The sequence below is a fragment of the Cyclospora cayetanensis genome, unplaced genomic scaffold, assembly GCF_002999335.1.
Source record: "Cyclospora cayetanensis isolate NF1_C8 unplaced genomic scaffold, CcayRef3 CcayRef3_contig_110, whole genome shotgun sequence".
NCBI classification, from domain to species: Eukaryota; Apicomplexa; class Conoidasida; order Eucoccidiorida; family Eimeriidae; genus Cyclospora; species Cyclospora cayetanensis.
Window position 1 is genome coordinate 31,889 of NW_020312049.1, and position 23,543 is coordinate 55,431.

The 23,543-nt window shown below is 53.4% G+C and overlaps 5 protein-coding genes across 5 annotated transcripts; 2 read left to right on the forward strand and 3 right to left on the reverse strand.

The window, feature by feature from the left end:
* Window positions 1-571: 571 nt before the first annotated feature.
* LOC34618061 lies at window positions 572-1,623 on the reverse strand. The gene is made up of 3 exons (XM_026334871.1): window positions 1,227-1,623; window positions 988-1,097; window positions 572-736 (listed from the first exon to the last, which is right to left on the reverse strand). Exons 1-3 carry the CDS (start codon window positions 1,621-1,623, stop codon window positions 572-574), a joined length of 672 nt encoding a protein of 223 aa, XP_026190656.1.
* A 917-nt stretch (window positions 1,624-2,540) lies between these two features.
* LOC34618062 (eukaryotic translation initiation factor 5A) lies at window positions 2,541-3,026 on the forward strand. Its single transcript, XM_022731406.1, has one exon. The coding sequence runs from the start codon at window positions 2,541-2,543 to the stop codon at window positions 3,024-3,026; it is 486 nt and encodes a 161-aa protein (XP_022592787.1).
* A 141-nt stretch (window positions 3,027-3,167) lies between these two features.
* LOC34618063 lies at window positions 3,168-6,205 on the reverse strand. Its single transcript, XM_026334881.1, has 7 exons — window positions 6,181-6,205; window positions 5,759-6,097; window positions 5,151-5,322; window positions 4,139-4,391; window positions 3,880-3,975; window positions 3,724-3,824; window positions 3,168-3,486 (listed from the first exon to the last, which is right to left on the reverse strand). Exons 1-7 carry the CDS (start codon window positions 6,203-6,205, stop codon window positions 3,168-3,170), a joined length of 1,305 nt encoding a protein of 434 aa, XP_026190666.1.
* An 863-nt stretch (window positions 6,206-7,068) lies between these two features.
* On the forward strand, window positions 7,069-11,598 carry LOC34618064 (T-complex protein 1 subunit eta). The gene is made up of 10 exons (XM_026334892.1): window positions 7,069-7,083; window positions 7,414-7,528; window positions 7,799-7,941; window positions 8,219-8,344; window positions 9,166-9,417; window positions 9,734-9,836; window positions 10,199-10,339; window positions 10,527-10,738; window positions 11,018-11,195; window positions 11,408-11,598. Exons 1-10 carry the CDS (start codon window positions 7,069-7,071, stop codon window positions 11,596-11,598), a joined length of 1,476 nt encoding a protein of 491 aa, XP_026190677.1.
* Window positions 11,599-13,516: 1,918 nt separating this feature from the next.
* On the reverse strand, window positions 13,517-17,437 carry LOC34618068. Its single transcript, XM_026334903.1, has 7 exons — window positions 17,276-17,437; window positions 16,877-17,131; window positions 16,294-16,467; window positions 15,444-15,739; window positions 14,498-15,215; window positions 13,771-13,951; window positions 13,517-13,590 (listed from the first exon to the last, which is right to left on the reverse strand). The coding sequence occupies exons 1-7, from the start codon at window positions 17,435-17,437 to the stop codon at window positions 13,517-13,519; spliced, it is 1,860 nt and encodes a 619-aa protein (XP_026190688.1).
* Window positions 17,438-23,543: the final 6,106 nt, after the last annotated feature.

Sequence of the window (23,543 nt, forward strand, 5' to 3'; positions counted from 1 at the left end):
AAGATGGCCTCATGCCTTGGCAGAGGGCACCTGCATTTGCATGCCGATCAAGCAGCAGTTCTTACGAAGGGTCTTCTTGGAGGCCACTTCTTTTAGAGGCGCCCGACGGGAAGCCCTTCTTGGAGGGCTAAACTTCGGGTGAACAATGGCTCACTGCCAGAACTAAGCAACATATGCGACGGTATCAGTTTGATGATGCTCATGTCTACTGCATACTACAGCTCGCCTTTTTGGAGGCTAGAGTTTTCCCACGAAGAGGTATCAATGCTATTCAGATGTCTCGATGTACATACAGGAAGTAGCGCAGTAGTTGCTTCCTGCCTTTCCCTGGAGCCATGGGGAGAGACACTCCACCGAAGCGGGTTCTGATACATAAATAAACGGCCAAAGTAGCCTTGTGGCGCGGCTTATGCGCCTTCAAACTATGCACAACCGCCAGCCACCGAAATCGCTGCTGTAAGGAATTCGCAGCACCAAAAAAGTTCGTACCTACCTAGCGTCTGGCGCACTTATTTAGTACATTCAACGTTTCTGAATGGGGGTAGCCCACCCCACCGCAGCTTGCGGCTGGCTAGGCTTCGGAACTCTCGTCGCTGTCCTCTTCTCCTTCGCTGCTGCTGCTGCCGCTAGAGAGAACTGACACCACTAGTCTCTGGCCGTTACAACCAACTGACTGCTTCCGCGCTGCGAGCGCACGCTGTAAAGCGTCCATAGGAGGCCCAGGGCCCCCTGATCCCTAAATTCGCAGAACGACAAGGAAAACATTGCACCCCTTAGACCCCCGGGATAGGGAGGCGAGACACATAAGAAAGAAGTGCAGACAGGCAAAAAGCGTGCAGCAGTCGGATGGCAGGGCCGAAAGCAGATGGTTGAAACAACCGTAGGCAAGCGATGCAGTATGCGGATGCGAGAACGCAGTGCTGCCCATTGAGCAGAACAGATGATGCGGGGAGGAGGGGCCGGAGTTCATGTGTGCTAGAGACTGACCAGTAGCACTGGTGAATCCTCAGGGAGTTCCACAACTTGGATGCCCATCTGCGCTAGCCGCGTGTCATCTGGAACCTGGCCCATTACGTCGAGGACCCCTACACCTACCTCTGCATACATACATACATACACACGCATGCAACCACAAAGCAGGAAAAGAAAGATGGGAAGCACGTCACCAGATTACGGCTGCCAGTGGATGCCGCTCGAGACACGAGAAATTGAAGTGTGGTGCGCACCCAACTCTACCACAGGGCCCTCGGAGTCGGAATCTAGCTCTAGCCGCTCAGTAAGGGGTCTTTGACTCCTTTCCACTGCGCTGCTATCGTCTCCCTTGCCGCTGCTACCGTCAGCAGGTGTTTCCTCTTCTCTCCCGCTGCCGCTCTGGGCTGCTCCCTCCAGTAGAGGCAGCAAAGACCGACACCGTTCGGAGAGACTGGCTGCCTGAGCGGCAGCTGCTATCGCCGCAGCCCGCGCTGCTACCTCCGTGAGCACAGGGGGCACCACACAATCAGCATCACCGCTGTTGTTGCTGCAGCCGTTTGGGGGCAAGCAGCATGTTTGAGCTGGACGTGCTCCTGCATCCGTTTCTGTGAGGACCTCCTCCAGGTGCAGGAGGGAATTGTCAGCTGCCATGACGCGCAGCCACAAGAAGCAGCTGTCACTGCTCTTTCTGCACCTCTCCTCTGCTACTGCCGAAGAGTGCGCTACGTGAAAGAGCACCAGCGAGGTCAAAAGGGCGTATAATACAACCTGCAAAGGCGGGATGGAAAGCCAGACTTTAATGAACGTTAATGAGGGAATATATACATATATATATCCTAAACTTCGGCTCAACAGTTTTGGACGAAAAAGCATAGAAACACGTTTGGGGTATGTGATCACACTTCGTTTCATATCGAAGCGAACTGGGTGCTGCTGGATGCCATTACCGAAAGCATTTTTTCCCCCCCAAAAGTAGCAAAATAAAGGCCTACCCAAAGGGTTAAACAGGCAGCACGTGCGACGTAACCGTTTACTAGCGGAGGAAGCAGAAGGCGTTTTTTCGGGGCTTATGTCAGACCCATGCCAGCAGTTCCAAGTTGAGCAGTAGGCAGCAGCAGCAGCAGCAGGCAGCAGCAGCAGCAGCAGGCAGCAGCAGCAGCAACATCAGGCAGCAGCAGCAGAGGCTACGGCAGTTGAAGCCGCAGCGTTGCCTCTCCCCACAGGATGTTGGCTGGGGTGCAAAGGGGCTGCTGCTGCGCCAGTGGGGGCCGCTACTGCTCGGTGGTCTACCAGCTCCCCACGTGGGTTGCTGTGGAGGGGCTAGGTTCGGGGTTTCCCGTTTGAAAATTGGGGTTTGTTGCCGGCCTACTCTGCTTTGCTGTTTTTTCTTTTCCAGCATCTCCTCCCATTCTCCTTCGGAGACCTTGTGGGTGCAGCAGCAGGGGGGTTGACGGAGCTGCTGCCTGTGCTGCTGTTGTCGTTGCTGCAGCTTTGGTTTACAGTCTGTCTTTTGTTTGGTTGTGTTTTTCTGTCTGTTGTTCCCTTTCTCTAATTTGTCTAGTGTGAAAATGTCTGACGCTGAGGATGTCACCTTCGAGACCGCAGATGCGGGTGCCTCGATGACCTACCCCATGCAGGCTGGGGCCATCAGGAAGAACGGGTTCTGTATGTTGAAGGGGAACCCGTGCAAAGTCGTCGACTTCTCCACTTCGAAAACCGGCAAGCACGGTCACGCCAAGATACACTTAGTAGGTCTTGACATCTTCACTGGGAAGAAGTACGAGGATGTTTGCCCCACATCTCACAACATGGATATTCCGAACGTGAAGAGGACGGAGTACCAGCTCGTCGACTTGTCCGATGACGGATACTGCTCTCTTCTTCTCGAGAATGGGGACCTGAAGAGCGATCTTACGCTCCCCAAGGACTCTGAGAACAACTTGGAAGAAGCGGCCCAACAGATTCAGACGCTCTTCAAGGCAGGCAAGGGCATCCTGGTGACCGTCCTGTCCGCATGCGGAAAGGAGAAGATTATTGCTTGCAAGGAGCTTTAGGAAACAGAGCAGAGGGTTAGAAACACAAAAGGGGGTGAGTGGGGGTAACAAGTGAGCGCCGGCAGCAGGGCCAGCTAAAACAGGGCAGGTGCATCGAGGGGCGTGCATCAGGAGTGCTCTCCCGCTGCTGCCTTTAAGATCTCACGGGAGACACTTGACGAGGTGGCGTCTTTTGTACTCGGTAACAGCTGCTGCACTGACAGCGCCATAACCGGCGGCTCGGGCGCTGTCTACACGACGCGAACAGCTGCCCTCTGCTAGAGTCACCTTCACACTCATTTCACACGACTCTACCAAGTATTGCACCTCCTCTGGCTGCGGCCGAGCTTTTTGTGTGGCACATAGTCTAGCGTTTGGGTGGTACTGAATGTTGGGCGCGCTGTAGGGGCCGGCCCGCTTCCAGCTTGCCAAGTGTTTTGACCTCGCTTCTGCCCACTTCCTAGGCTTTCGTAGTGCGAGGCTGGGGATTCATAACCCATGAAGGCCATAGGGCGTTTGAGGCGTGTGTATTGCCGTTTAGCACCTAACGAGTTCTGTCTGCTTTCGAGGGGTGGCAAGGGAACTACCTGGCCTGACATTCGGCCAGGTAGTTCCTTCGCTGGGTGTACGGCGCATCGAAGAGTGTTACGCATATGGAGCGAGCTAATGACGAGAAGGGCGGATGGATGCGATGCCCAGTGCTTAGTTTTACTGCTACCGATTGGCACTCTTCCCCGTGGCCGCCTCGAAAGGGGGCTGCGCTAGTACGGCTGCTACCGCAGTGGGGAGAGCTCTGCAGAGACGTGTAACTTGGCACAGCTATCCATGTGCACGCCGTTTATGGGTGAAACACTATGGGTGGCTCTTATGGTACAATTTGCAAGGCGAGGTCCTTCTTGCCAAGAAGCATGGCCCTCCAGGCCCAGTAAAAGCGCCGTATGGGGTCAGTCGTCTTGAGGCGCATACATTTCTGCAACAAGGCGGCATAAAATCAGCGAGGTTCGCGCAGGTGGACGGGTGAGGGGGTTTAGAGAGAGACCCATAGATTAACCGGGTGGAACCGACTGCAAAGGGGGGGGAGAGAGGACATGGTAGGGGAGGGGCGGGAGAGAGAGAGAGAGACAGAGCCTTACTGCTTGTGCCGCCCTATAGTTGTGGCGTAGACAGTCGGCTGCCACCCCGACCTCAAGGGCAAACCGTTCACCTCCTTCTGCGACTGTAGCGACGCGCGCTGCCACGTTTAGCAACGTGTCTACAGCCTCCTGAAACTCCGGCTGAGATAAACCGTGCTGCTCCTGCACTGCTGCTGCTGCCTTCAAGCAACCGAGGAGGAAGCGCACAAGACTTTCGTTCGACGGCTGCGCCTCAAATACGCGCGCATAACGCCTGTGCCACACAAAAACCTGAGCCATTCAGGCACTTCTACCAACAACGCAGCGGAAGAAGGCGGGCGAAACTCCAGTTACAACGCGTCTCTGTCTGAGGGTGTGGCGGAGGGAACAGGGGGTGCACAGAGACACAGCGCCGGGGGTGTCAGGGAACGGGGAGCGGCACTTGAAGACGACACGAGGGTGGTGCTCTTTCTTACTGAATCGCTTTAGTCCAGATAGAAAGGGCCTCCTGTGGCTGCGCCTTGACGGCCATTTTCTTGAGGATTAAAAAGAGGTGGGAGAAGGCCGAATTTGAAAAGCAGTCCGCTTGCAGAATCCTCTCTGTGTCCTCCACCTCTGCTTCGAGAGAGAGCTTGAAAGTATCAACCAGAAAGGCCCTGTGCAAGACACAGGGAGCAACACGGTTCTTGCAGCAGGCTAGAGGATGGAGGGGGGGAAGGGGGGGCAAGGAAGGACCGAGAAGACAGAAGGGGGAGGCAAAGAAGGAAGAAGATGGTTCTCGACACAGAGCGACAAGAAGGGGCATCTTCAGATGGTGCGAGTCGGAGGGCAAAAGAAAAGCAAGCCCGCCCGCCTCCACAGAGATACGTAAGAGTGAATCGGTGCGATATGCGCGAATCATATCAGAAAGCACTGCCAGATGCCTGCCTACGGGGGTAGGGGGTTAAGGGGACAGCCACAAGGACACTTCGGGGAAACCAGGACAAACTAATAGACTGCACAAGCTCTCAGTGTTAAAAAGAACAAGCGGCACCTGTGCGCCCAGCAACTGTAGTTCTTAAGATCCAGCGATGAGGCTTCCTTGAGGCTGTCCAGCTCTTCTTCTATGGAAAAGCAAGACGGCGGCAAGCGCTGTAGAAGCCAGCGGCGATGAAACCAGGCCTGGTAATTCTTTATGCTCGCGAGGCATACTTCACGGCAGTACCCTGCGACACAGTATGCACACACATGCACACACACATACACATACACATATATATATATATATACACCCACACATACACATATATATACACACATATATATACACACATATATATACACACATACATACACACTATGGATAATGGACGACAGGGTCAGAGGCTGAAAGAGGAACACACAAGTGAACGGCTGTGAGGGAAGACAACACAGGACGCAAAAGGGGAAACACAAGCAGACAGAGAGCATGGCTAAATGGCAGATATAATCGGACAATGCACAAAAACGGTGCATGCGTGCTGCGCTGCCAAAGATATGAAGATTGCCGCATCACAAACTTGAACGACAGGAGGTCATGGATGAAAAGACACAGGAGCGCGCGTGCAAGCAGGTTCGCTTGCAGCAAACAAAGAGCCACGCTACTCGAAAGTCTTGGCTCACGCAGTTCTTCCTCATCCAAAGCCTCTGGATTTAGAGAGAAATAACGGCGCCTTAAGTACCAAGATGTATAATCCCCGCTGTTGGCTTCAATGGCTGCCGTATTCTTGAGCAGGAAGTCCGGAGAATGCAGCAGCGCGGGGATGCCGCATTCTCCGGAGTTCGCGACAATGCCATACAGCTGGTGCTGCTCCCGCAAGAAAGCCTCCTCTACGCCAACACAGGACACACCCCTCGCCACACAATCACCACCAACCCTTGCACTCTTGCTGGGAACCCCTGTGCCGTAGCCACTGACCTTTTTGACTCCCTGCAATAACCGCCACCTCCCGCACTTCGGATCTTGGGAAGATATCCATGGCTTCTGTTTCCGCTGAAAAGGCTGTGGCCTTCCTGCTGCGCAGCCGTCTTGCTTCTCCGTTTACGGTCTTCGTGTAGCGCTACCGCCATAGAGCAGCGTTGAGCCCAGCGCTACTCCACGGCTTCTACAAAAGAAAGTCCGATAGCTCTTGCTCAGCGCAAGCCACCCCCTCTGTGATATGGGCGCTCTCCTCTGCTGCTTTGCGTGCTCCTCTGCTATCCCCCTGCTTCGCTTCTGCTGCACTATGCGACAGCGGCGCTGCTGCTGCTAGCGCCTAAGGGCTCAAACTGCAGCCACTTCGACAGTAGGTGCACCTGTAGTGTACTGCTCCTACACGACGGTGGCGACGGTGCTGCACGGATGCTTTTGCGAGCTGCCTCCGCGCGCGTGCCGCTGCAAGAAATGCAGCAGCTGCGATTCGAGGCCTTTTGAGTTACTGCCACCAAAAGAGCCTCAAGTGTAGGCCGAGTGAGGCGTTTTTGGCAGCAGCGGCAGGGTTGCAAGAACCACGTCGCCTGCTGTCGCTGCCGCTGGGAGCGCTAACAGTCGCTTGAGGTTGCTGCAGGCGCTGCACCGGCGAAGATCTCCTAACCAAACAGTGTTTGTACACAGAAGACTATGGAAGGTCGCCTGTCGTGTGTATATACGCGAAGAGGAGCAGCCACTGCTGCTCCTCGTGCGACAGTCGCGGGAGCTGGGGGGCCGCCAGCCCCAATAGGCGTCCGCGGCTGCTGCTGTTGCTGTTACTGCTGCATGAGGTGTAATCCTGTTTGAGGTGTTTTGTCTGTTTTGTTCCTGTCGGTGCTGTGTGACGCGTCTGCCTGTTGCTCTTGCTGCCGCTGCAGTTTCTGTCGCTGCTGGTGTCTGCCGCTGCGGGGCAACTGCAGGAAAGCGCTCGTTTCGGCCTGTTTGCCCATTCGAACCCTTTGATAGGACTGCACTAGCACGAAAAATGAGTCACCTACTGGTGCGTTATGTCAGTATATAGCTGGCCAACCCTCGAGCTGTAGGGGCCACACCCGCCCCCCCTCCCCCTCCCGCGGTTCTCCCATCGCCCTCCACGCGCTCTATGTGTGTCTCGCTGCTTGATAGTCTTACCTTCCTCTGTGCACCACCTCGATGCAGAGGCACTTGTGCCGCAGCTCCCTCCAAAGACGACGCTTTTGCGCGAGCTGCGGAGGTGTATGCCCTGACACGGCCCTCAGTGCCCTTTTGTCGTGTCTAGGGAGCCTTCGCATCTGCCTTTAGCCGCGTCATTGCGCGCCGCTGTCGCGACTTGTCTTGTTTGCTGCTGCAGCACGCTCCAATAATCCTCTTGAAGGAGGGGGCAGACACCTCTCAGGGCAGAGGCCAAATCATCAGCAACATCAACGCCTGCCAAGTGGTAGTTGACATCGTCAGATCTACCCTTGGTGCGTGCCGAGCTATTCCTCCCTCCCCGCTTCACGTGGCTTTTCTCTGCTACTTTGTTTCGGTAAAGAGCCGGTGTGTCTGGCCACTTGTGTGCTCCTCGATTCTCGCTGTGTCACGCGCGCTTCTTCCTCAGGGCAGCGAATGTCGCTGAGTGTATTGTCTCCTGCTTCCAGCTGGCCGCTGCGAATCACGCCTGTCTCTGGCATTTTCCCGCCTGCCACACTCCTGCTGTTGTTTGTGTATGCGTGTGCTGCGTTCTGCGTCTCTAGGACCCCGAGGGATGGACAAACTGATCGAGACGGAAAGTGGGGCGACTATCACCAACGATGGAGCGACAGTGCTGAACCTTCTTCAGGTCAAACATCCAGCAGCCGCGCTTCTCGTGGATGTGGCACAGAGCCAAGACCTTGAGGTACGCGACAGGCGCAAGGGCCGGGGTGGGAGGAGAAGAGGGCAAGCGTTTAATTGGCTCTTGAAAGAACTCTTGGAGCGTGTTGACGGCAGCGTTTACTGCCCTCTGTCCTTGCGCGGTAGCATTCCGTAGAAAATATTCGATGTCAAGTCGTGCGCGCGTTTAAAAAAGAGGCCTGAGGCCTGGAGTCAGCGGGCTAGAGTATCTCGGTTTGTGTGTGTATGTGTGTGTGTGTGTGTGTGTGTCTGTCTTTCGGGGTGGGCTGTGCTCTGCATAGGTTGGCGACGGCACCACCTCCGTAGTAGTTCTTGCTGGAGAACTACTGCAGGAGGCAAAAGCCTTTGTTGAGGATGGCATGGCAACGCAAGTGATCATCAAGGGGCTGAGGGCTGGCCGCGATCTTGTAAGGCAGATCGAAAAACGGGAGCAACCCTCTGTCCTTTTTAGCTCGCCTTAAGACTGGTCTATTGTGGTTCTCGTCTCCAGACCGGCAAAAGGCGGCCCTTCTTTTTCCCGTTCGTGCTTTTCCTGTTGCACCGAACGTGGTTCAGTGTCTCTCTGTTCGACGGGTGCCTTTCCGTGTGCGGCCTCTTCTTTCTGTGCCAGGCGCTGCAGCGCATCGATGAGGTGCAGCTTTCTCTGGCGGACAAGGCCCCAGAGTGAGCATCCGCGTGTTTTTACTTCCCTCTTGCCGTGCAGATAGTTATTGGGCTGGCTGGCTAGCAGGTCGAACAGCTGCCGCTGTATGTGTAGCCGACTGCCCGGGAGTCTGGCGAGCTAGCTTCAAGAGGCGTGAGTGTTCTCCCTTGGACTGGTGTTCAATGTTTGTTGCAGGAGTCGGCGCGCGTTGCTGCTTCGATGCGCTGAGACTTCCCTAAATTCCAAGCTTCTCTCTGCTCACAAGACCTTCTTCGCAGAGGCAAGTCTGGCGTGGATGCTTTTGCATGCTTCTGCGGCTTACAGGGTGCTGGCTGGCTCGCTCTCTCAGCATTTTTTGGCTTCAACAGCCCTCAGTTGCTCGTCAGTCACGGGTGTTTGGGTTTCTTGTGCGCTGGCCAAACCTTGCGGAATGCCGACGCATAATTTTGCTTAGCCCCCCCAACGCGCTTCTCTTGACACCTCGTGCGCTAGTGGGGCCTTGGCGTTGTACGCCTTCTTCCGCCTCCGTGTGGCGCTGTGCAACTTCCTGTCCTGTCTCCGATATTTTTTTCGCATTCGTGTCAGATGGTTGTGGAGGCCGTCACGCTGTTGGGTCCGAGTCTCGACATCTCGATGGTGGGGTTGAAAAAGGAGGCGGGCGGCAGCTATGGAGACAGTCGTGTGGTGCGTGGCGTTGCCTTCAAAAAGACCTTCTCGTATGCTGGCTTCGAGCAGCAGCCTAAGAAGCTGATAAATCCAAAGATCCTGCTCCTCAACCTGGAGCTAGAGCTCAAGGCCGAGAAAGAAAACGCGGAAGTCAGGCTCGACAATCCAGATGTAAGACGACCGCAAGCGTGTGCCGCTGCTTCTAAGACTCTACGTAGAGGGATGCACAAACAGTGTGCGCTTCGGGGAGGGTGGGAGCGAGCCACGTGAAGGGAGTTCTGTGCACGCTGCCCCTCGTTCTTCCCTGACGGTGTTCGCTGCGCTCTGCAACCCGCAAAAGTCTGTCCCTATATCACCCGTCGTTCTGCCCTCTCCATGGCAGCATGGGTACCTGTCGCAGCAAGCTGCCCCTTGTATAGCGCTTCGCGTCTGCCCCTGCGCTTTGCACTTTTTCGCGTTTCTGTGTTTTGCGTCGCTTATGCCCCAGGACTATCAGTCCATCGTGGATGCGGAGTGGGATCTTATTTACGAGAAGTTGCAAACTATCGCCGACAGTGGGGCCACCGTTGTCTTCTCCAAACTCCCTATTGGTTCGTTCCACACCCCCGTTTTTCTGAAGAGTCTCTCGTCTTGCTGTTCGTGCCTTTATACCGCCTTCCTTGTGTGCGCTGCATTCTCGCTGGTGGCTGCTCGGTGCATCGCTGCCATGTCTTCTCTTTCTTTCTTTCTCTCTTTCTTTCTTTCTTTCTCTTTCTCTCTCGCTCTTGGAAACCCTTCGCGGCCTCCTTTTCTGGATGCCCTTTCCTGGTGCTGCCCACTTACCCACGCCTTCTCTGTGCTCCCTCCCCATGCCGCGCCTTGGGTTCTTCCTGAAGGCTTCTTCCCGCAAGCTTCCTCCCGCTGCTTCACCTGCCTTGCCCCTCTCCCTTCTATGTGGCCGGCCGCCCTGCAGGAGACTTGGCAACCCAGTTCTTTGCCGACAGAAACATATTCTGCGCTGGTCGCGTTGAAGATGCAGATTTGCAGAGGGCAGCGAAAGCCACAGGGGCAAAGGTTCAGTCTACAGTCAGCGGCCTGACGCCCGACGTCCTGGGTAGGAACGCAGACGTTTGTTTCTTTGGTCCTTTGTATGCCCCCCCTTGATCCGGTTTTTTGTGTCCTCGTGTGCTTTCCTATCTCCTGAATGAAAGCTTTAACGAGTCCATCCCTTGACGGTCCCCCGGCACATCCCGCTGCGCTTCGCATGTGGCGCGCGCGCGTGCGCGTTGGCTGCTCCGCAGGGAGCTGCGGCCTATTCGAGGAGGCGCAGGTGGGAAGCGAGCGATACAACATTCTCTCCGAGTGCCCTGAGGCAGAGTCTGCCACAATCCTGCTGCGTGGCGGCGCTCCCCAGTTCCTCGATGAAGCTGAGAGGTCTTTGCACGACGCCATCATGATCGTCAGGAGGGCCTTGAGGTCTCACGCGGTCGTTGGGGGAGGCGGAGCTATCGAAGTGAGACGCTTGATCCTTGAGGCGTGAAACAGAAAACGGCCTGCGATTTTGGAGGGCTCAGCGCAGCTTCTCTGCTGCTGTTCGCGTTTTTTGTGGACCGGCAGTGGCCCATGTTTTATTTGCTGCTGCCTTGTCGCTGCACACTCGCCGTTGCCAGCTGCACGCTTCCTCCAGTTACATGAAATGCAGCTGCTGCCTCCCGCCCTGATGGGTGGCTTCGCGGAGGCAGAAGGGAGGGAGGCGAGGGGCTGGTGCCAAGGATGGCGTGCTTGCGTGCAGATGGAGCTGTCTCGCTATATCAGGGAGCACAGCAAGACGGTAGCTGGCAAACAGCAGCTGGTCCTCAAGTCCTTCGCGAGAGCTCTTGAGGCAATTCCTAGAGCCCTCACTCGGAATGCGGGCTTCGACGCTACAGATGTCCTCAATCAGCTAAGGCAGAAGCATGCCACTTCTTCCGGTACGTATGTGGACTATTTTATGTACTGCAAGCATGCCTACTAAAAGTTACCTCTAGACAGGGCAAGAGGGCCTTCACCTGCTACCCACCACGAGCACACATCTGCAAGCGTCTATACGATGTGTACTTGCGTGCGTGTGGCGCAATACACATAAGCACTCTTTTCTTGAACCGCAGCTCCTGTACAGGTTCACTCACTGTCTCTGATGCAGAGGTCTGCTGGATCGGCGTAGACTGCATTAATGGCGGGGTCGCTGACTCTATGGCAGCCCACGTCTGGGAGCCGGCGATCGTTAAGCAGCATGCGCTTGCTGCAGCCACGGAGGCCGCCTGTCTCATCCTCTCTATTGACGAGACCATCACACAGCCAAACCCCCAAGATAAGAAGGGGGGGATCCAGTAAAAAGGCATGGCGATCGACTTTAAAGCAAAGGGTGGTATTCGATATAATACATAAAAGGCTTTGCAAAGGGGCAAGAGAGGCTTTCGCTGGAGAGGATAGCGAGCCTCTGGACCCGAACGGCTCTAAGCCACAGACTGACATACGCAAAGAAGCACCGGATATACGCAGAGCGACAATTTCTTTTGGCCACTCTCTGAGTCTGCGCTTGCAACGGGATATGCTGCTAATGCTGCGGCATAAGCTGCATTGCTTTGCAGGGGTACTGAGGCACAGGCGGAGAGGGACAGCAGGGAGCACTAGCGTGCTCTTCCGCAGCTGTCTGTGGCACCCCACAAGGCCTTTGGCTGGGCTTTCGGTAGCAAAGAAAGAAAGACCCTTTTACGACACATAAATGCGCAAGTCAATGCTTGTCGAGCTAGTGGCCACTATGTCTTATCATGTTCATGTGTCTTATGATGTTCGTCTTTGGCCGCGTGTGGCCCCTTGGTTCTGGGTTTTCCCCTATCGATATTTCCCACCTTGTTGTATTGTATTCGCTGCTCTGTCTTACTATCCCTATATATATTTCCTGTTGCCTCTGAGTCCCTTTGTGGCAACCTTGCACTCTACCACGCTGTCTTGCGCTTTCCACACTTTGGTAATCCCAAATCCCCTTCTGAGGTGTCGGAATCCTGATCTAGCTCTTTCTAGAGGCAGGAAAATAGCACCGAACAAAACAATTTGTAGATGGCGATAAGGACTACTAACGCACGGCAGGAGAGGACTGCCCTGCCATCCGCCGTTTACTTCTGCTTAGCAGCAGCCGCCGGTTTGGCAGCGCGTCTTGGTCCTGCCGCTGTGCTGGGACGGCCAGCAGACGCTGCTGGCTTTCCCTTCTTATGGCTCCTCTTGTGGGGAGCAGCAGTTCCCTTCTTTACGCGTCGGTCATGTAGCTTCTGCAGCAGAAACAAGGTTAGCAGCGCAATCAGCTGTGGAGGTGACCTCTCGGCGCTAGGGACGGCTGTGGCAAGCGGCCTGCCGTGTCTAGCTGATGCCAGGGGCAGAGAGAAGTCCTAATGCTGCCATTGGGTGCGCAACCGGCGACGTCGGCAGATACAGCAATGGTGGCAACAACAATTTGTGGAGCTACCGCAGTGGTAGACATGTTGTGATCTTATCTTGCCTGCGATGGAACTGGAGGAACGGAGGGAAGGCCCGTTGTCGCTAGAGAGGCTGAGTAAAACCAGCCGCTATTCGCTGCTGCTGAGCGGAGCAGAACCCGTGAAAGGGCCCCTCTAACGGGAACCGCAGACGGGGGCCCTTGGGCGTCTATGATTTGCTGCTCTTGAGTACACCACGCAGCGAGCTGCTGCACATTTCTGTAGAGCTGCAGGCAGTCCAAGGGCGTTGCCTGAAACGGAACACATGGGTGAGGGTCACACTGGTGGTAGTGCGTACAGGCAGAGGGGCACCTAGATGAAATTGTCAGAAAGCTATGCAGAAGCTGAGATGCATGCAATCGCGTGTGCACACACGACAGACACGCTAGACAAGATCCATGGGTAGGTGGGCTGCACCAAGTTGCATCCAGGAATAGAGTTTGGTCAGGGGTAGGGGCTAAAAGCAACACCTATTGTGGAGAAAGATACAGACACCTAAGGAATATGCTGCTCACGTGGGGAACCAGGGAGGACAGGAGGGATTGAAAAGCTTTGAAACAGGAAAAGGGAAACTCTTTTTGTTTTTCAGACACCAGTGCGTCGTGCGTGTCTTCTACTTTGCTAAATCCTGTACTGCAGTGACAACAGTGGCAGCACAGGGGCATCACACCTAAAGGAGCGCCGCCAAGGGCTACGACGGGGAGCAGTGCAGCCAAAATTCTTAAAGAACGTAATTTATAGAAGCTAAGTCAAACACATAATAGTGTGCGGTAGGGTATCTAGGGTCCATACGCAAAGTCAGCTTCACAAGCTTCCAGCACAACGTCGTAGAAATCCTCCGTCTCCATAACCACTGCAAAAACATAGCGTTCCAACCTCGAATGTCTGAGCCCTTGATGCGAAAGCGCTGCAGTTCTGCGCCTCTATTCCTCTTCCTATGCTTTTTTGTGTGCTCTCATGGCAGGCCCATTTCTATGCACCAGGGCTTGATGTTGAAGGATTGTGGTTTGGAATTAAGGGCTTTGTGACAAACGGAGTGGTGGTTCCGGTAGATGTTGCAGCTCCACAAATTGGAGGCCCTCTGGCCTTGGGGTCGTCCCTGAGGAGGGCCCTACGGGCAAGAGTGCGGATGCATGCAGAAGAGGATGACTCTCTCCGTTCAGCAGCGGCTGCCACACCGCGGGGGGAAGGGGTAGTGCAGCCTCTCGAAGAATCTGAAGAGACCGCCTCAGGAGAGCAGGCAGACACTGAGAGGGAGCATCGTCATAATCTCTAGGGAGGCGCTGCACACGAATGCCTGGAGGTCGAGGGAAGACTTTTGTGAAAGCAAGCGACACCCGATAAATCGTCCAGGACAACCGCGAGAAAACACACAACAGCCAAGGTATGCAGCGACAGACAGCGCAACACAACAGATGAAGCAGAGGGAAACGCATGAGGGTGGAAGGCCAAAAGGCACGGCGAAACGAACAAACACGCGGGCACAGCCATAGAAAAACTCTCACACAGCTTGGCACCAGCATTCGTCTCTACAGCTTCAAACCCTCGGCATGGGCTTCCTAGTGTGCTTCAGGGTCTCTTGATGTGCCCGTGTGCTTATGCCTTCTGCCTGTAACCCCCTTCCTCAGTGCGTGACTATTTGTTTCGTTCGGCCATGCCTTCTCTAATCTGGTGCTGCCGGTGTCTGCCCCTGGATTTCTGCCTGTCTTCGTGTGTTTCCCTTCCCTCCCGTCTTTCAAATTCTGTCAAGTCTTCCTTACGGCCTGAACTTGGGCAGCAGTCAAGAGTGGATTTGGCTTTGGAGGTGGCTTCTCACTGCGGTCCATCCACCTGTGCGTATCCGCCTCAACTAAGCTCAAGTGCCTTTGCAGTGTCTTTAGTTTCCCCTGTTGCAATCGGCAATGGAGGAGACCGCAGAGCAGCAGGCGGGCTTTCCCCCTATCTGTCTCGATCCCGCTTGCTGCTGCTGCGGTCGCTGCTGCGGTTGCTGCTCCTGAGGATGCAAGCTGTCTTGGGGTGTGTGAAGGGCTTGGTGTCTTGTGGTAGCGAGGTCCACACACTTCCCCAGCCGTGCCTTCCCCGCCCCATATCCGAACTCGTGACGCGAAACCCGTCAGTAATGCAGCAGCAGCTGTTTCCTTTGCCCCAGCTAAAGCGTCTGCAGCTAACACAAAGAGTGTCACTGCATGTAGAAAGCAGTTCCCACTCGTGGCTCTACTGCAACTGCTATGATGGATGGGGGGTCTTTCCAATACGCCGCTGGTCTTTCCGACCATCGAAGACTGTGCAGCTGCTGGAGCAGCAGTTGCGGGTCGATTTGTAGGAACATAGAGAGCCCCTTTTGCCGCAGCGGGTGAGGCGTGTGTGTCCTTCCGAGGGCTGTAGAAGGGAATGTGCTGCACGCGCCGCCAGACGAAGAGGAACACATTGAGACAAGGGCGTGGCAGAAACTTTTCAAGTGTACAGACGCCCAGGAACCTGCATGGACAGAATTCGAAGGTCTAGCGACATGAGCCAAGCGACATCCTAAGTGGCGCTGGCACGCCGGGACTAAAGGTTCGAAAGCAGCGACTCTCTCTACCCCTGATTTCAATTTCAGCTTGTACTACAACTGTGGATAGCAATGTTGCGGTAGTTCTTGATTTCTCCATTCCTAAGATTGCTGTTGTGGAAAGAATGGAGGCAGCAGGACGCGCATACTTTTACCTGCCAAAGCGAAGAACTCTGCGAAGCAGTGGAGATTCAGGAAGTTCTTCATGCAATCGTTGTTGATGCTGCCTTTGCAATATCTGCAGGGTTCGCGCAACACCGGCGAGGCTCCTTTGTACTTTATCGTCTGTCGAAAGTCTAATTGTCAGCACATTCTCAACAGCCTCTACCAGAGACAGCCTCGGTCGGCTTCGGGATGGATCTGCTGCTGCTGCCTCTTCGGATGTTTTTGCCTCATACGCTGCCATGGCAACAGCTGAGACCTCTTCTAGAGAGAGTGCTGGAGGGGGACCCTAAGAATCGCAGTACGCATCCTGCCCAGTGCGGCTGCAGGCAGAAGCAACAGCATCAGCATCAACGGCAAGCCCCTACGCAGCAGCAACAACAAAAGCAGCAACAGCAACAATACAAGCACCGAAGCTAGGTTCAAAACTGACATGCGTGATTGTGGTCTCTCTGGCGAGGGCGAGGCGGAGGCGGGGATGTAGAAGAGACACTGGAGGAGCTTCACTACCCTCAGGTGCGCTGCTGAGACACTCCGGGGTTACCATGACCCCCAACTCTGCCACTGCGCAAGGCCTGTGCAGCCATACGGACATCAAATCAGCATAGTCCACATAGTTGTAGTTCATAATCTGTTCTTGCTAGTGCTGGTGCCGATAACAGAGCCATCTACACAGCGCCACTAGAACTTCAACTAGCAATAGCTGCTGCTACTATTGCTGATGCTGGCGAAGTTGGCGAAAGTGCTGCCGCTATTGATTTTTGGGTGCCTTAGAAGTACTAGCAAGCTCTCATATGTGAAAACGAGCCTGAAGCATAGTTCCCCTTCTTTGGTTTCGTAAACCCTTCCACTGTCTCTGCTTCTTATTGTGTCCATGGGCTGTTGCACACTGCTGGCTACTTGTTGCAGCAACTGTTGCGCTTCCAGTAACAGTTGCTGCTGTACTCCGTGAGATGCTGCTCTTTCCTTCAGCAGCTCCACGAGCTCTTCATGCTGATCCCGTGCCTCTGTGATGCGCTGAATCAGAGTTAGGTAATAATCAGTACGGCGTCAGGTTGACGGGGTATAGGAAAGCAGCGCACGGGGGGCAGGCTTGAACTGTCACGGCATGCCTCTTATGCGAAAAGCTGCTCTGCGCATCTACTGTTGTTAGTATCTGCGCCTAAAGGGTGCAGTAGCTCTATTAGTTTCTGCTCTGTGACAGCTTTGCTTCGTTCAACGGAAAAGCAATTTGCCCTTCTCCGTGGCAGACAGGTTTCTCAATCGTGGCAGCAACGGGAGCAGCAACCTCAGGAACCAGAGCAACCCTTTGCTGTGATTGTCTGCTATATGACAGCCTTGTAGAGCCAACGAAAATCGGGCGTAGGATATGCCTTTATGCTTATGGTGTAGTATAGATTGATTAAAAAGATATTTCACAGCTTACACTCTCGTCCGGGTCTAGTCTGGCCAGTTCCTGCTGCAGCATCTCTACTCTCTCAGTAAGCGCCGTAACACTTTCCTCATGTTTCCTTCTGTCTTCGGCCCGCAGTCGCTCGTGGCTGGCAACAAGTCGTTGCAGTTGCTCTATTTGCTGCAACAGTTGCTGGAGGGCCACTTCGCGTTGTTGCCATCGAAATAACGCTGCTTCAAGGTCTTCGACATAACTGAGGGGCAGACAACTTTCAGGAGGACCAAGTCTCTATACCCAATCTAGAGACCACATGTACATTCCCCTTTCTATATCCTTTCCACTATTTAAATGGGAAATGGAAGAGAATGTGGCAGTCAAATAGACAGCGAAGGAAATGAAGAGAGGAAAACCTGCATGTGGACAGCTGGGCACATCTGCGTCCAGGCAGAGGGTACTCCCGCACTTACACACACGTCGGGAGCTGCACTCCCCTAGCTGCCTACATTGCGTATACCCCTGATGCAACTTATTTCTCTTAGCTACGTAGGTCACCAAATATGCCTCTAACGCATCCCATCTGGTCTTTTGAGCCATTCCAGCAGATGCCGTTTATTAGGACTTTAACACTGTCAGTTGGCCTTTAGAAGCAAGCCGGGGGGCTCTAGAAATATCCAGCAATCAGAAATTTTAGGAACTGAGGTAGATAGGGAGTGTGTTGAGGTGAACTGAAATCAGCATCGCACCCAAAGCAAGCTTACCGTTCGTACGATGCGATATCTGTGTCCAGTACGTTGATCAGTGAAGTAAGGGACCAAACAATGGATTCCGCCAGTATTGCTCGATCTTGTCCCGTCGCTTCCACCACGAGTCTCAGCAAGGATCGCAGCTCTCTGCGGAAGCAGGGAGAACAACAATCGTAGCCCACAACCCGCTCAACATGAATGACCGTGCTGCCGCGTTGGCGTTAACGAGCTGCATTAGAAAGTGTTGTACCGGTACAATGCATGAACAGAAGGGCAAAGGGTCACTTTAGCATTCTCATACAGCAGTGCAACGATTGTTTCACCGTATACATGGGATCAGGAGCTCTTCTGTGGTCTCCCCACTGCATAGTTGCATCACTGCTTCCAGTGGGGGCTCATCCTCTTCCAGGGTGGCTTTCAGCTGTTCTAAAACTTGTTCCCTCACCAACTGTTGATGCTTCTGCAGTGCAGTTGTGGCTTCTGGCGAACGACGTGCTGTGTTGGCTGCACGTGCGTCTGTCTGCAGGCGCCCTCCAGTAGATATGCACCTGCAGCTGCGGCGGCCTCGCGCCTGCCCCCGGAGAGTACCGTCACCTGCAACACTAGCAATTCCTACTGTTGTTGTTAATGCTGAAGAGCTAGTTTTACTTTCGCCCATGTACAGAACTCCTCCGCTACTAGACGCAGTCGAGGGCCGCGGCCAGCGCTGCTCTGCTGTAGCACTACGGCGGTGTTTATTCCTAGCAGCAGCAGCAGCTTGCTGTGAAGCAGCAGTAAGGCGCATTAGGGCTGTAGCAATTGCCCTGTCAACTGTCAATGTGTCTCGAGGTCCTTTCTGGCTTCTGCGGCAGCTGTGAGCTGAGTCGTCTAGGGCCGAGGCCTCACTATCTTTGTGAGACATGCAAGTTTGCTCCCCTTTCAGGCTGCAGCGACTGCTGGCAGCTGGCCTAGAGGCAGATCTAGCGCGTTCACTTGCGGCCTGGAGGGGAGCCGCCCCGTAAGGTGCCTCTGTAGGAAGGCAGCTTTTGTTACTTGCTTCACCGGTGGTGCTGCAAAAGCAGGTATCTTTATCGAGAGTGCAGACTGAATCGGTGATAAAAACGCCATCGCTGCTGCTATAATGCACGCCTCTCCTGTTCTTAGGGCCGTTTGGGGGCCCTACCATCCCGACAAGCCTGAGTGTTTCTTCACTGGGATCGGCGCAACGGAGAGACTGTGGCTCGCGGGGAATTCTTAGCTCGGTGTCACAAGCACACGTTGTTGCTGTTGGTTTTGTTGATACAGCTTGGGGTTTTGTTGCCTCGGGGAGATGCCGTATGGAGTTGTATGAAAGGCGGATCTCCGGGGTAGCGCGGAACAGATGGCTGTAGCAGCAGCACTAATATTGGCAATAAGAGCAATCAGCTGTGGATAGCTTAGTGCGTGTTAGTCTATGCATGGGAACAGCAGCCTACAGAAGATGCGCACAGCCTGAGCCCTTAATGCAATCAAGAATAGCCTCCCCTACAGCATAGCATCATATGACAGGATATGAAACCCCAATATACGTGGCTCTTTGAATTAATCGTTTCCATTCTGTCACCTACGCAAATCGACTGCGCCTTGCCCAAGACAATGGAGGTCGCAGCACTATGTCACTGTCCTCCTCTGCAAGAGCAGCCGCATAGATGTACCAATAGCAGCTCGCTCAGCAAAACCTTGAGGAATTATGCGTGGCCTCTCCTCCCACTGCCCTTTTATTATCCCCACACGCATGAGAAACTTATTATGTCTTTCTTTCTATATGTCAGAGCTCTTTATTTGATCCTTTCTCTTCTTGTGGCTCTCCCCATTTCCTCACGAAGTAGCACTTCGGGTACCCCTGTATTCCCCTCAGGAAGGCATTCAGCAGAGGGCGACCTAAGGGCGTGCAGGCTAAGAACAAGGGGGCAAGGCGCTTCTAGCTGCCTTCCAGTAACAGCAGCTAAGAGCTCTAGGGTTCGTTCTGCCGCTTTAGCTGCTGCCTAAGTACAAAAGAGGAAACAGTGAGGGCATACAAAGGTGAGGCATCACAGGGGTCTCTCCGTCTGGCTCCCTACAAAAATTTACCTTTTCAGATACAAATCTGACCTCCCCATATCCGAAATCTTCTAGTTGTATCAACAGTCACCATCATGCAGCGCAGTAGTACGATTGATGACTGGTAAGCTAGCCATGAAAAGCAAGATTTGGCGAGTTCGTTATCTTGCTAATGGGAGAGCAACCGACTGCGTTTGGAGGTATTAGAAGGACGTGCCTGCATTGTGACATTCCTGGTGCTGTTATTCGGACGTCCCTCTGCATTCAAGGTTGCAAAGTCAGCAGCCACATCCTGCAGCAAGTGCTGCGTCGCCTCGAGCTCAGTACTGAGAGCGCTTAAAGGTCTTAACTGCAGAGACATCAGCAACCACATCAATCGCAGAGCAGGCATCATAAACACATGATCACGCCCGCCTCTTGCACCGACAGCGCTTGCCTTTGCCGTAGCTAAAACATCCTCTCCAGACAATGTGATTTTGGACAATGCCCGGCAACTACTACTGCCTGCAGCTGTTCGTACAGCCACAGTCTCTGCTGGGCTGAAGAAATAGGAGCTGCATGTAGAATTGTGCGCCCCTTCTACCTCAGTAGCCTTCTTCGTGTCGCAGCACCAAAACTGCACTTGCGGCATGAGGAACAGCAGAAGCTTGTGGTGCTCCGTTTTGTGTACCTCACCCGGGCCAATGCACGGCGATGTAGAGCCTCCGCTCTAATGGAGAGACTACTTGGTTCAGGGGGAAATGTAGACTTTGAGCGGTCCTCTACTATGGAGTAGATACTACGAAGTAGTTGCTGCCGTAAGGAAGCCTCCACCTGCACGATGTAGAACGTAGAGGTCCCAGCGGCGATAATACTAGCGGGGGCAACAACCGCTACAACAGCAATAGGCGCAACCTCCATTCTAATGCAGCAGCGAACAAGCTTTTCTGCTGCATTGGTTTTTTGTAGAGTGAAATGCAGAATAGCGGCTACATAAGGCAGCATCAAGCAGGAGAAGCAGAAGAAGAAGGCGAAATAATATTTTCAGAGTAGTAGGTATACTGGCATCCTGTTTTGTGTTTAGGCGATGTCTGTTTGTCCTTTCCTTGGGGTCTGTGAGGCCTTTCTTGAGGCTTCTTTCCACTAGAAGGGGCTGACAGGCCCTATGGACCCCTCGAGGACCTTGGGTGCTGCTGTCCCAGTGGCAGGGGGGCCCCCTGCAAGGCCCCCCATGTGACAATTTCTCCTTGTTGCTAAGCAAGCACTGCAGTCGCCCCAAAGCCTCAGGAGCTTCGGGGGCCGCAGGATGGAGGACCCCCGATGCTGCTGCTCGTTGCATCATATGCTACAACGGCATCAGAACCTATTGCTGTTTTGGCTTGCTAGGAGCAGGATCGTCAGCGACAGGCGCAGAGCATAGACACATCTCGCTTAATCTGTATAAAATTTTTGATGAGATGTAGGCTTCCACAATAGGGATGAGGTTCTGCATATAGGAGCACGGGCTGGCTTGGCAATCACAAAAAGAGCAACCTCAGTCCCAGGGTGGAATTGATCAATTTTAGTCTTTCTCATAATGCACTGCTTTTTGCAGTGTTTCATGCTTTCAAGTTTAATATGGCTTTCTGTGGGGCTCTCTGCTACTGATATGAGCCCGGATCCGAGACCCTCAGTTCTGGAGGTTGCGACTCCTGTAGTAGCCCTGTGGCGAAGTTTTCGGAAGAAAGGCTTCAAACTTTATAAAGCAGCAAAAGAGGGCGATTTGGCTCAATCACTTAGGTATCTGTCTTACATCCCCCTTTCCACTTCCTGTGGCAGTCTCCTTTCGCCATCCCCTGGCTGTGCGCCAGTAAGCAGAGGTCACTTTAGACTGTTAAGGGCTCACGACTGCATTATCAGCTCCTTCCAGGCGCGTTCATTTTCAATCAAAATCAAGACCCATATAACCGAAGCTTTAGGTTAAGATCAGAGGAGAAAGATAAGCGAAATAATGTGAGAATTAGCCGATCATTAAACAAATACTTAAAAGGCTCGAACAGGGACTGACGCCTGCAGGCACTCTCCTTGTCCTCTCATCTACATTGCGTTTTGAAGGGGTCGTCCTTCTCTAGTTTGCCCTTTTTTCTGTACTTACTGTCCCTTTACTTCTATGTTTTTCCGTCTCGCTGCCTTTACGGCAACCTGCCACCCCCATTACGCCTCCCTAGCGTCTTTTGATACTACCGTAAGTAACTGGTTGGGCCACATCTTCTCCACCTGCCTTTTTTAGTCCACCTGTCCTTACCTCAACCAGCCTCTTCCCTACCATGCGCCCCCAATAAGCCTTCTGAGCCTACAGTCTGTGACTCCCTGCCTCGGAGCTAGAACACGCTAGGAATAAGAACAATAACTACAGCGCTACTTTTACGTAAAACAACCTCTATTCATTTCTCGTCTCGTTTAGCAGGCCATAGAGTCACTCTTGAGCAGCGCCCTCATGATCCCAATACTTAATTCTTCTGCCACCTGAGCCTCGCACTCAAAAACAGCAGTACCGGCACCATCCGCAGCAGCTACTGCAGTCCTAATAACGGCGGAGCCTGCAAACACATGTAGCTTTGCCACTTTCGTGAGCATTTTGGCTTTTGCTCTAAGAACTTGGCCGACTGAGGATCGGCTGATGGTTAGCCGGACAGAGATCCAGATTCCCTGAAGATCCCTACGCAACTGGAACCCAATACCGTGGCTATCTTGACAATGGGAGAGTCACCTAGAGTCGGTATAAGGGTCTGTATCAAGCTAGCTGAATGGGAGAAGGGGATTAGGTTGTTAGAGTAAGACTTTGATGCAAGCTCACATGGACCAAAATGACACCCTGTTTCTAGGGTGCTTCAGAGTGCCATCAGCCAGGGCTGGAACTGAACGTGACATTGGTTCCCACTTGTTCAAGTAGGAGACGCAATGTACAGCTACGCAAGAGCGGAGGAAGAAAGCTTTGGTCAGCTTGAGCACAGCAGATTATCCAGTTTCTTGGCTCGTAGGGAAACTTGGGAACCATAGCAAAAGCAGGTGTCCCTCCTGTCGGTGCCTCACATTGAGGCAAAGTTTCCCTCTGCCCGGATGTGCATGCACTGAACGCGCCATTAGGCAGCTAGACTAGTAGTTTCTGTTTACCACACCACTTTGCGACTACTGGTGGTAACTGTAACTATTAGACACGATAAAAATGCACCCTTGTCTACATAGTCAGGCACTGGAGTTTTCTATTTGGTCCGCCAGCAGACTTTTGGGGCCTCCTATATTGATGAGAGGAGGCTTACAAATATGATCCTGCGGTCACATCTGTGTAGAGATAAGGGATCTAGGACTTTGCCATGCAACCAAGGCTTGCCCCTTCTTTAAGGCCCTCGCTGGAAGCCCTCTAAGTCTCCTAGGTTCCTCACTGGTACTTTATAGGCCTGTGACCACGTGCTTATAAGGGTTCAGTGTCCCTCATTGCACGATCACAAGGGTCCGTGAGCAGTAAAACTGGCAACTATTTGATTTGAACGATGCTGGCAGGTTCCTATTGGTATTCAGATCTTGCATAATGGCACAGCTTGCCAACTAAACTAGAAATCTTCGTGCTTCACATTGTAAAATTTATAGAAGGAAAATCTCACGAAGAAATACACAAGTGCTTAACTCGGCACATTATGCACCCGTGTTAAAGCTAGCCAAATGAAGCTGCGACAGGACTATGTCAGGGAGTTATCACCGGCCGCTTTTGCTATTTTCCTCAATCCCTGCCGCTTTTTGAGGTATTTTTGAGAACGCGCGCATGTTTTGAAAACCCCTTTTTTTGTCTCTGTGCTACTTTACTTCCCTTCGCATGAAACGAAAAAAGTTCCTTGCACCTCTCTTCCCATGGGTGCTCACTTTTCCTCAGTGGACAAGTTTCC

Coding starts and splice junctions, on each gene's coding strand:
- LOC34618062 (XM_022731406.1), top strand. CDS start 2,541: ATGTCTGACGCTGAGGATGTCACCTTCGAGACCGCAGATGCGGGTGCC.
- LOC34618064 (XM_026334892.1), top strand. Junction 8,345..9,165: donor TGAGGGCTGGCCGCGATCTT/GTAAGGCAGATC, acceptor CATTCGTGTCAG/ATGGTTGTGGAGGCCGTCAC. Junction 9,837..10,198: donor CTTCTCCAAACTCCCTATTG/GTTCGTTCCACA, acceptor GCCGCCCTGCAG/GAGACTTGGCAACCCAGTTC.
- LOC34618063 (XM_026334881.1), bottom strand. CDS start 6,205: ATGGCGGTAGCGCTACACGAAGACC. Junction 6,098..6,180: donor GGTAGCGCTACACGAAGACC/GTAAACGGAGAA, acceptor TATCTTCCCAAG/ATCCGAAGTGCGGGAGGTGG. Junction 3,487..3,723: donor ACGGGGAAGAGTGCCAATCG/GTAGCAGTAAAA, acceptor ATGAATCCCCAG/CCTCGCACTACGAAAGCCTA.
- LOC34618061 (XM_026334871.1), bottom strand. CDS start 1,623: ATGGCAGCTGACAATTCCCTCCTGCACCTGGAGGAGGTCCTCACAGAA. Junction 1,098..1,226: donor GGGCCCTGTGGTAGAGTTGG/GTGCGCACCACA, acceptor GTATGTATGCAG/AGGTAGGTGTAGGGGTCCTC. Junction 737..987: donor AGGATTCACCAGTGCTACTG/GTCAGTCTCTAG, acceptor CTGCGAATTTAG/GGATCAGGGGGCCCTGGGCC.
- LOC34618068 (XM_026334903.1), bottom strand. CDS start 17,437: ATGGCTCAAAAGACCAGATGGGATGCGTTAGAGGCATATTTGGTGACC. Junction 15,216..15,443: donor AGAGTTCTTCGCTTTGGCAG/GTAAAAGTATGC, acceptor CTGTCCATGCAG/GTTCCTGGGCGTCTGTACAC. Junction 13,952..14,497: donor CTGCTGCCCAAGTTCAGGCC/GTAAGGAAGACT, acceptor CGGTCTCTTCAG/ATTCTTCGAGAGGCTGCACT.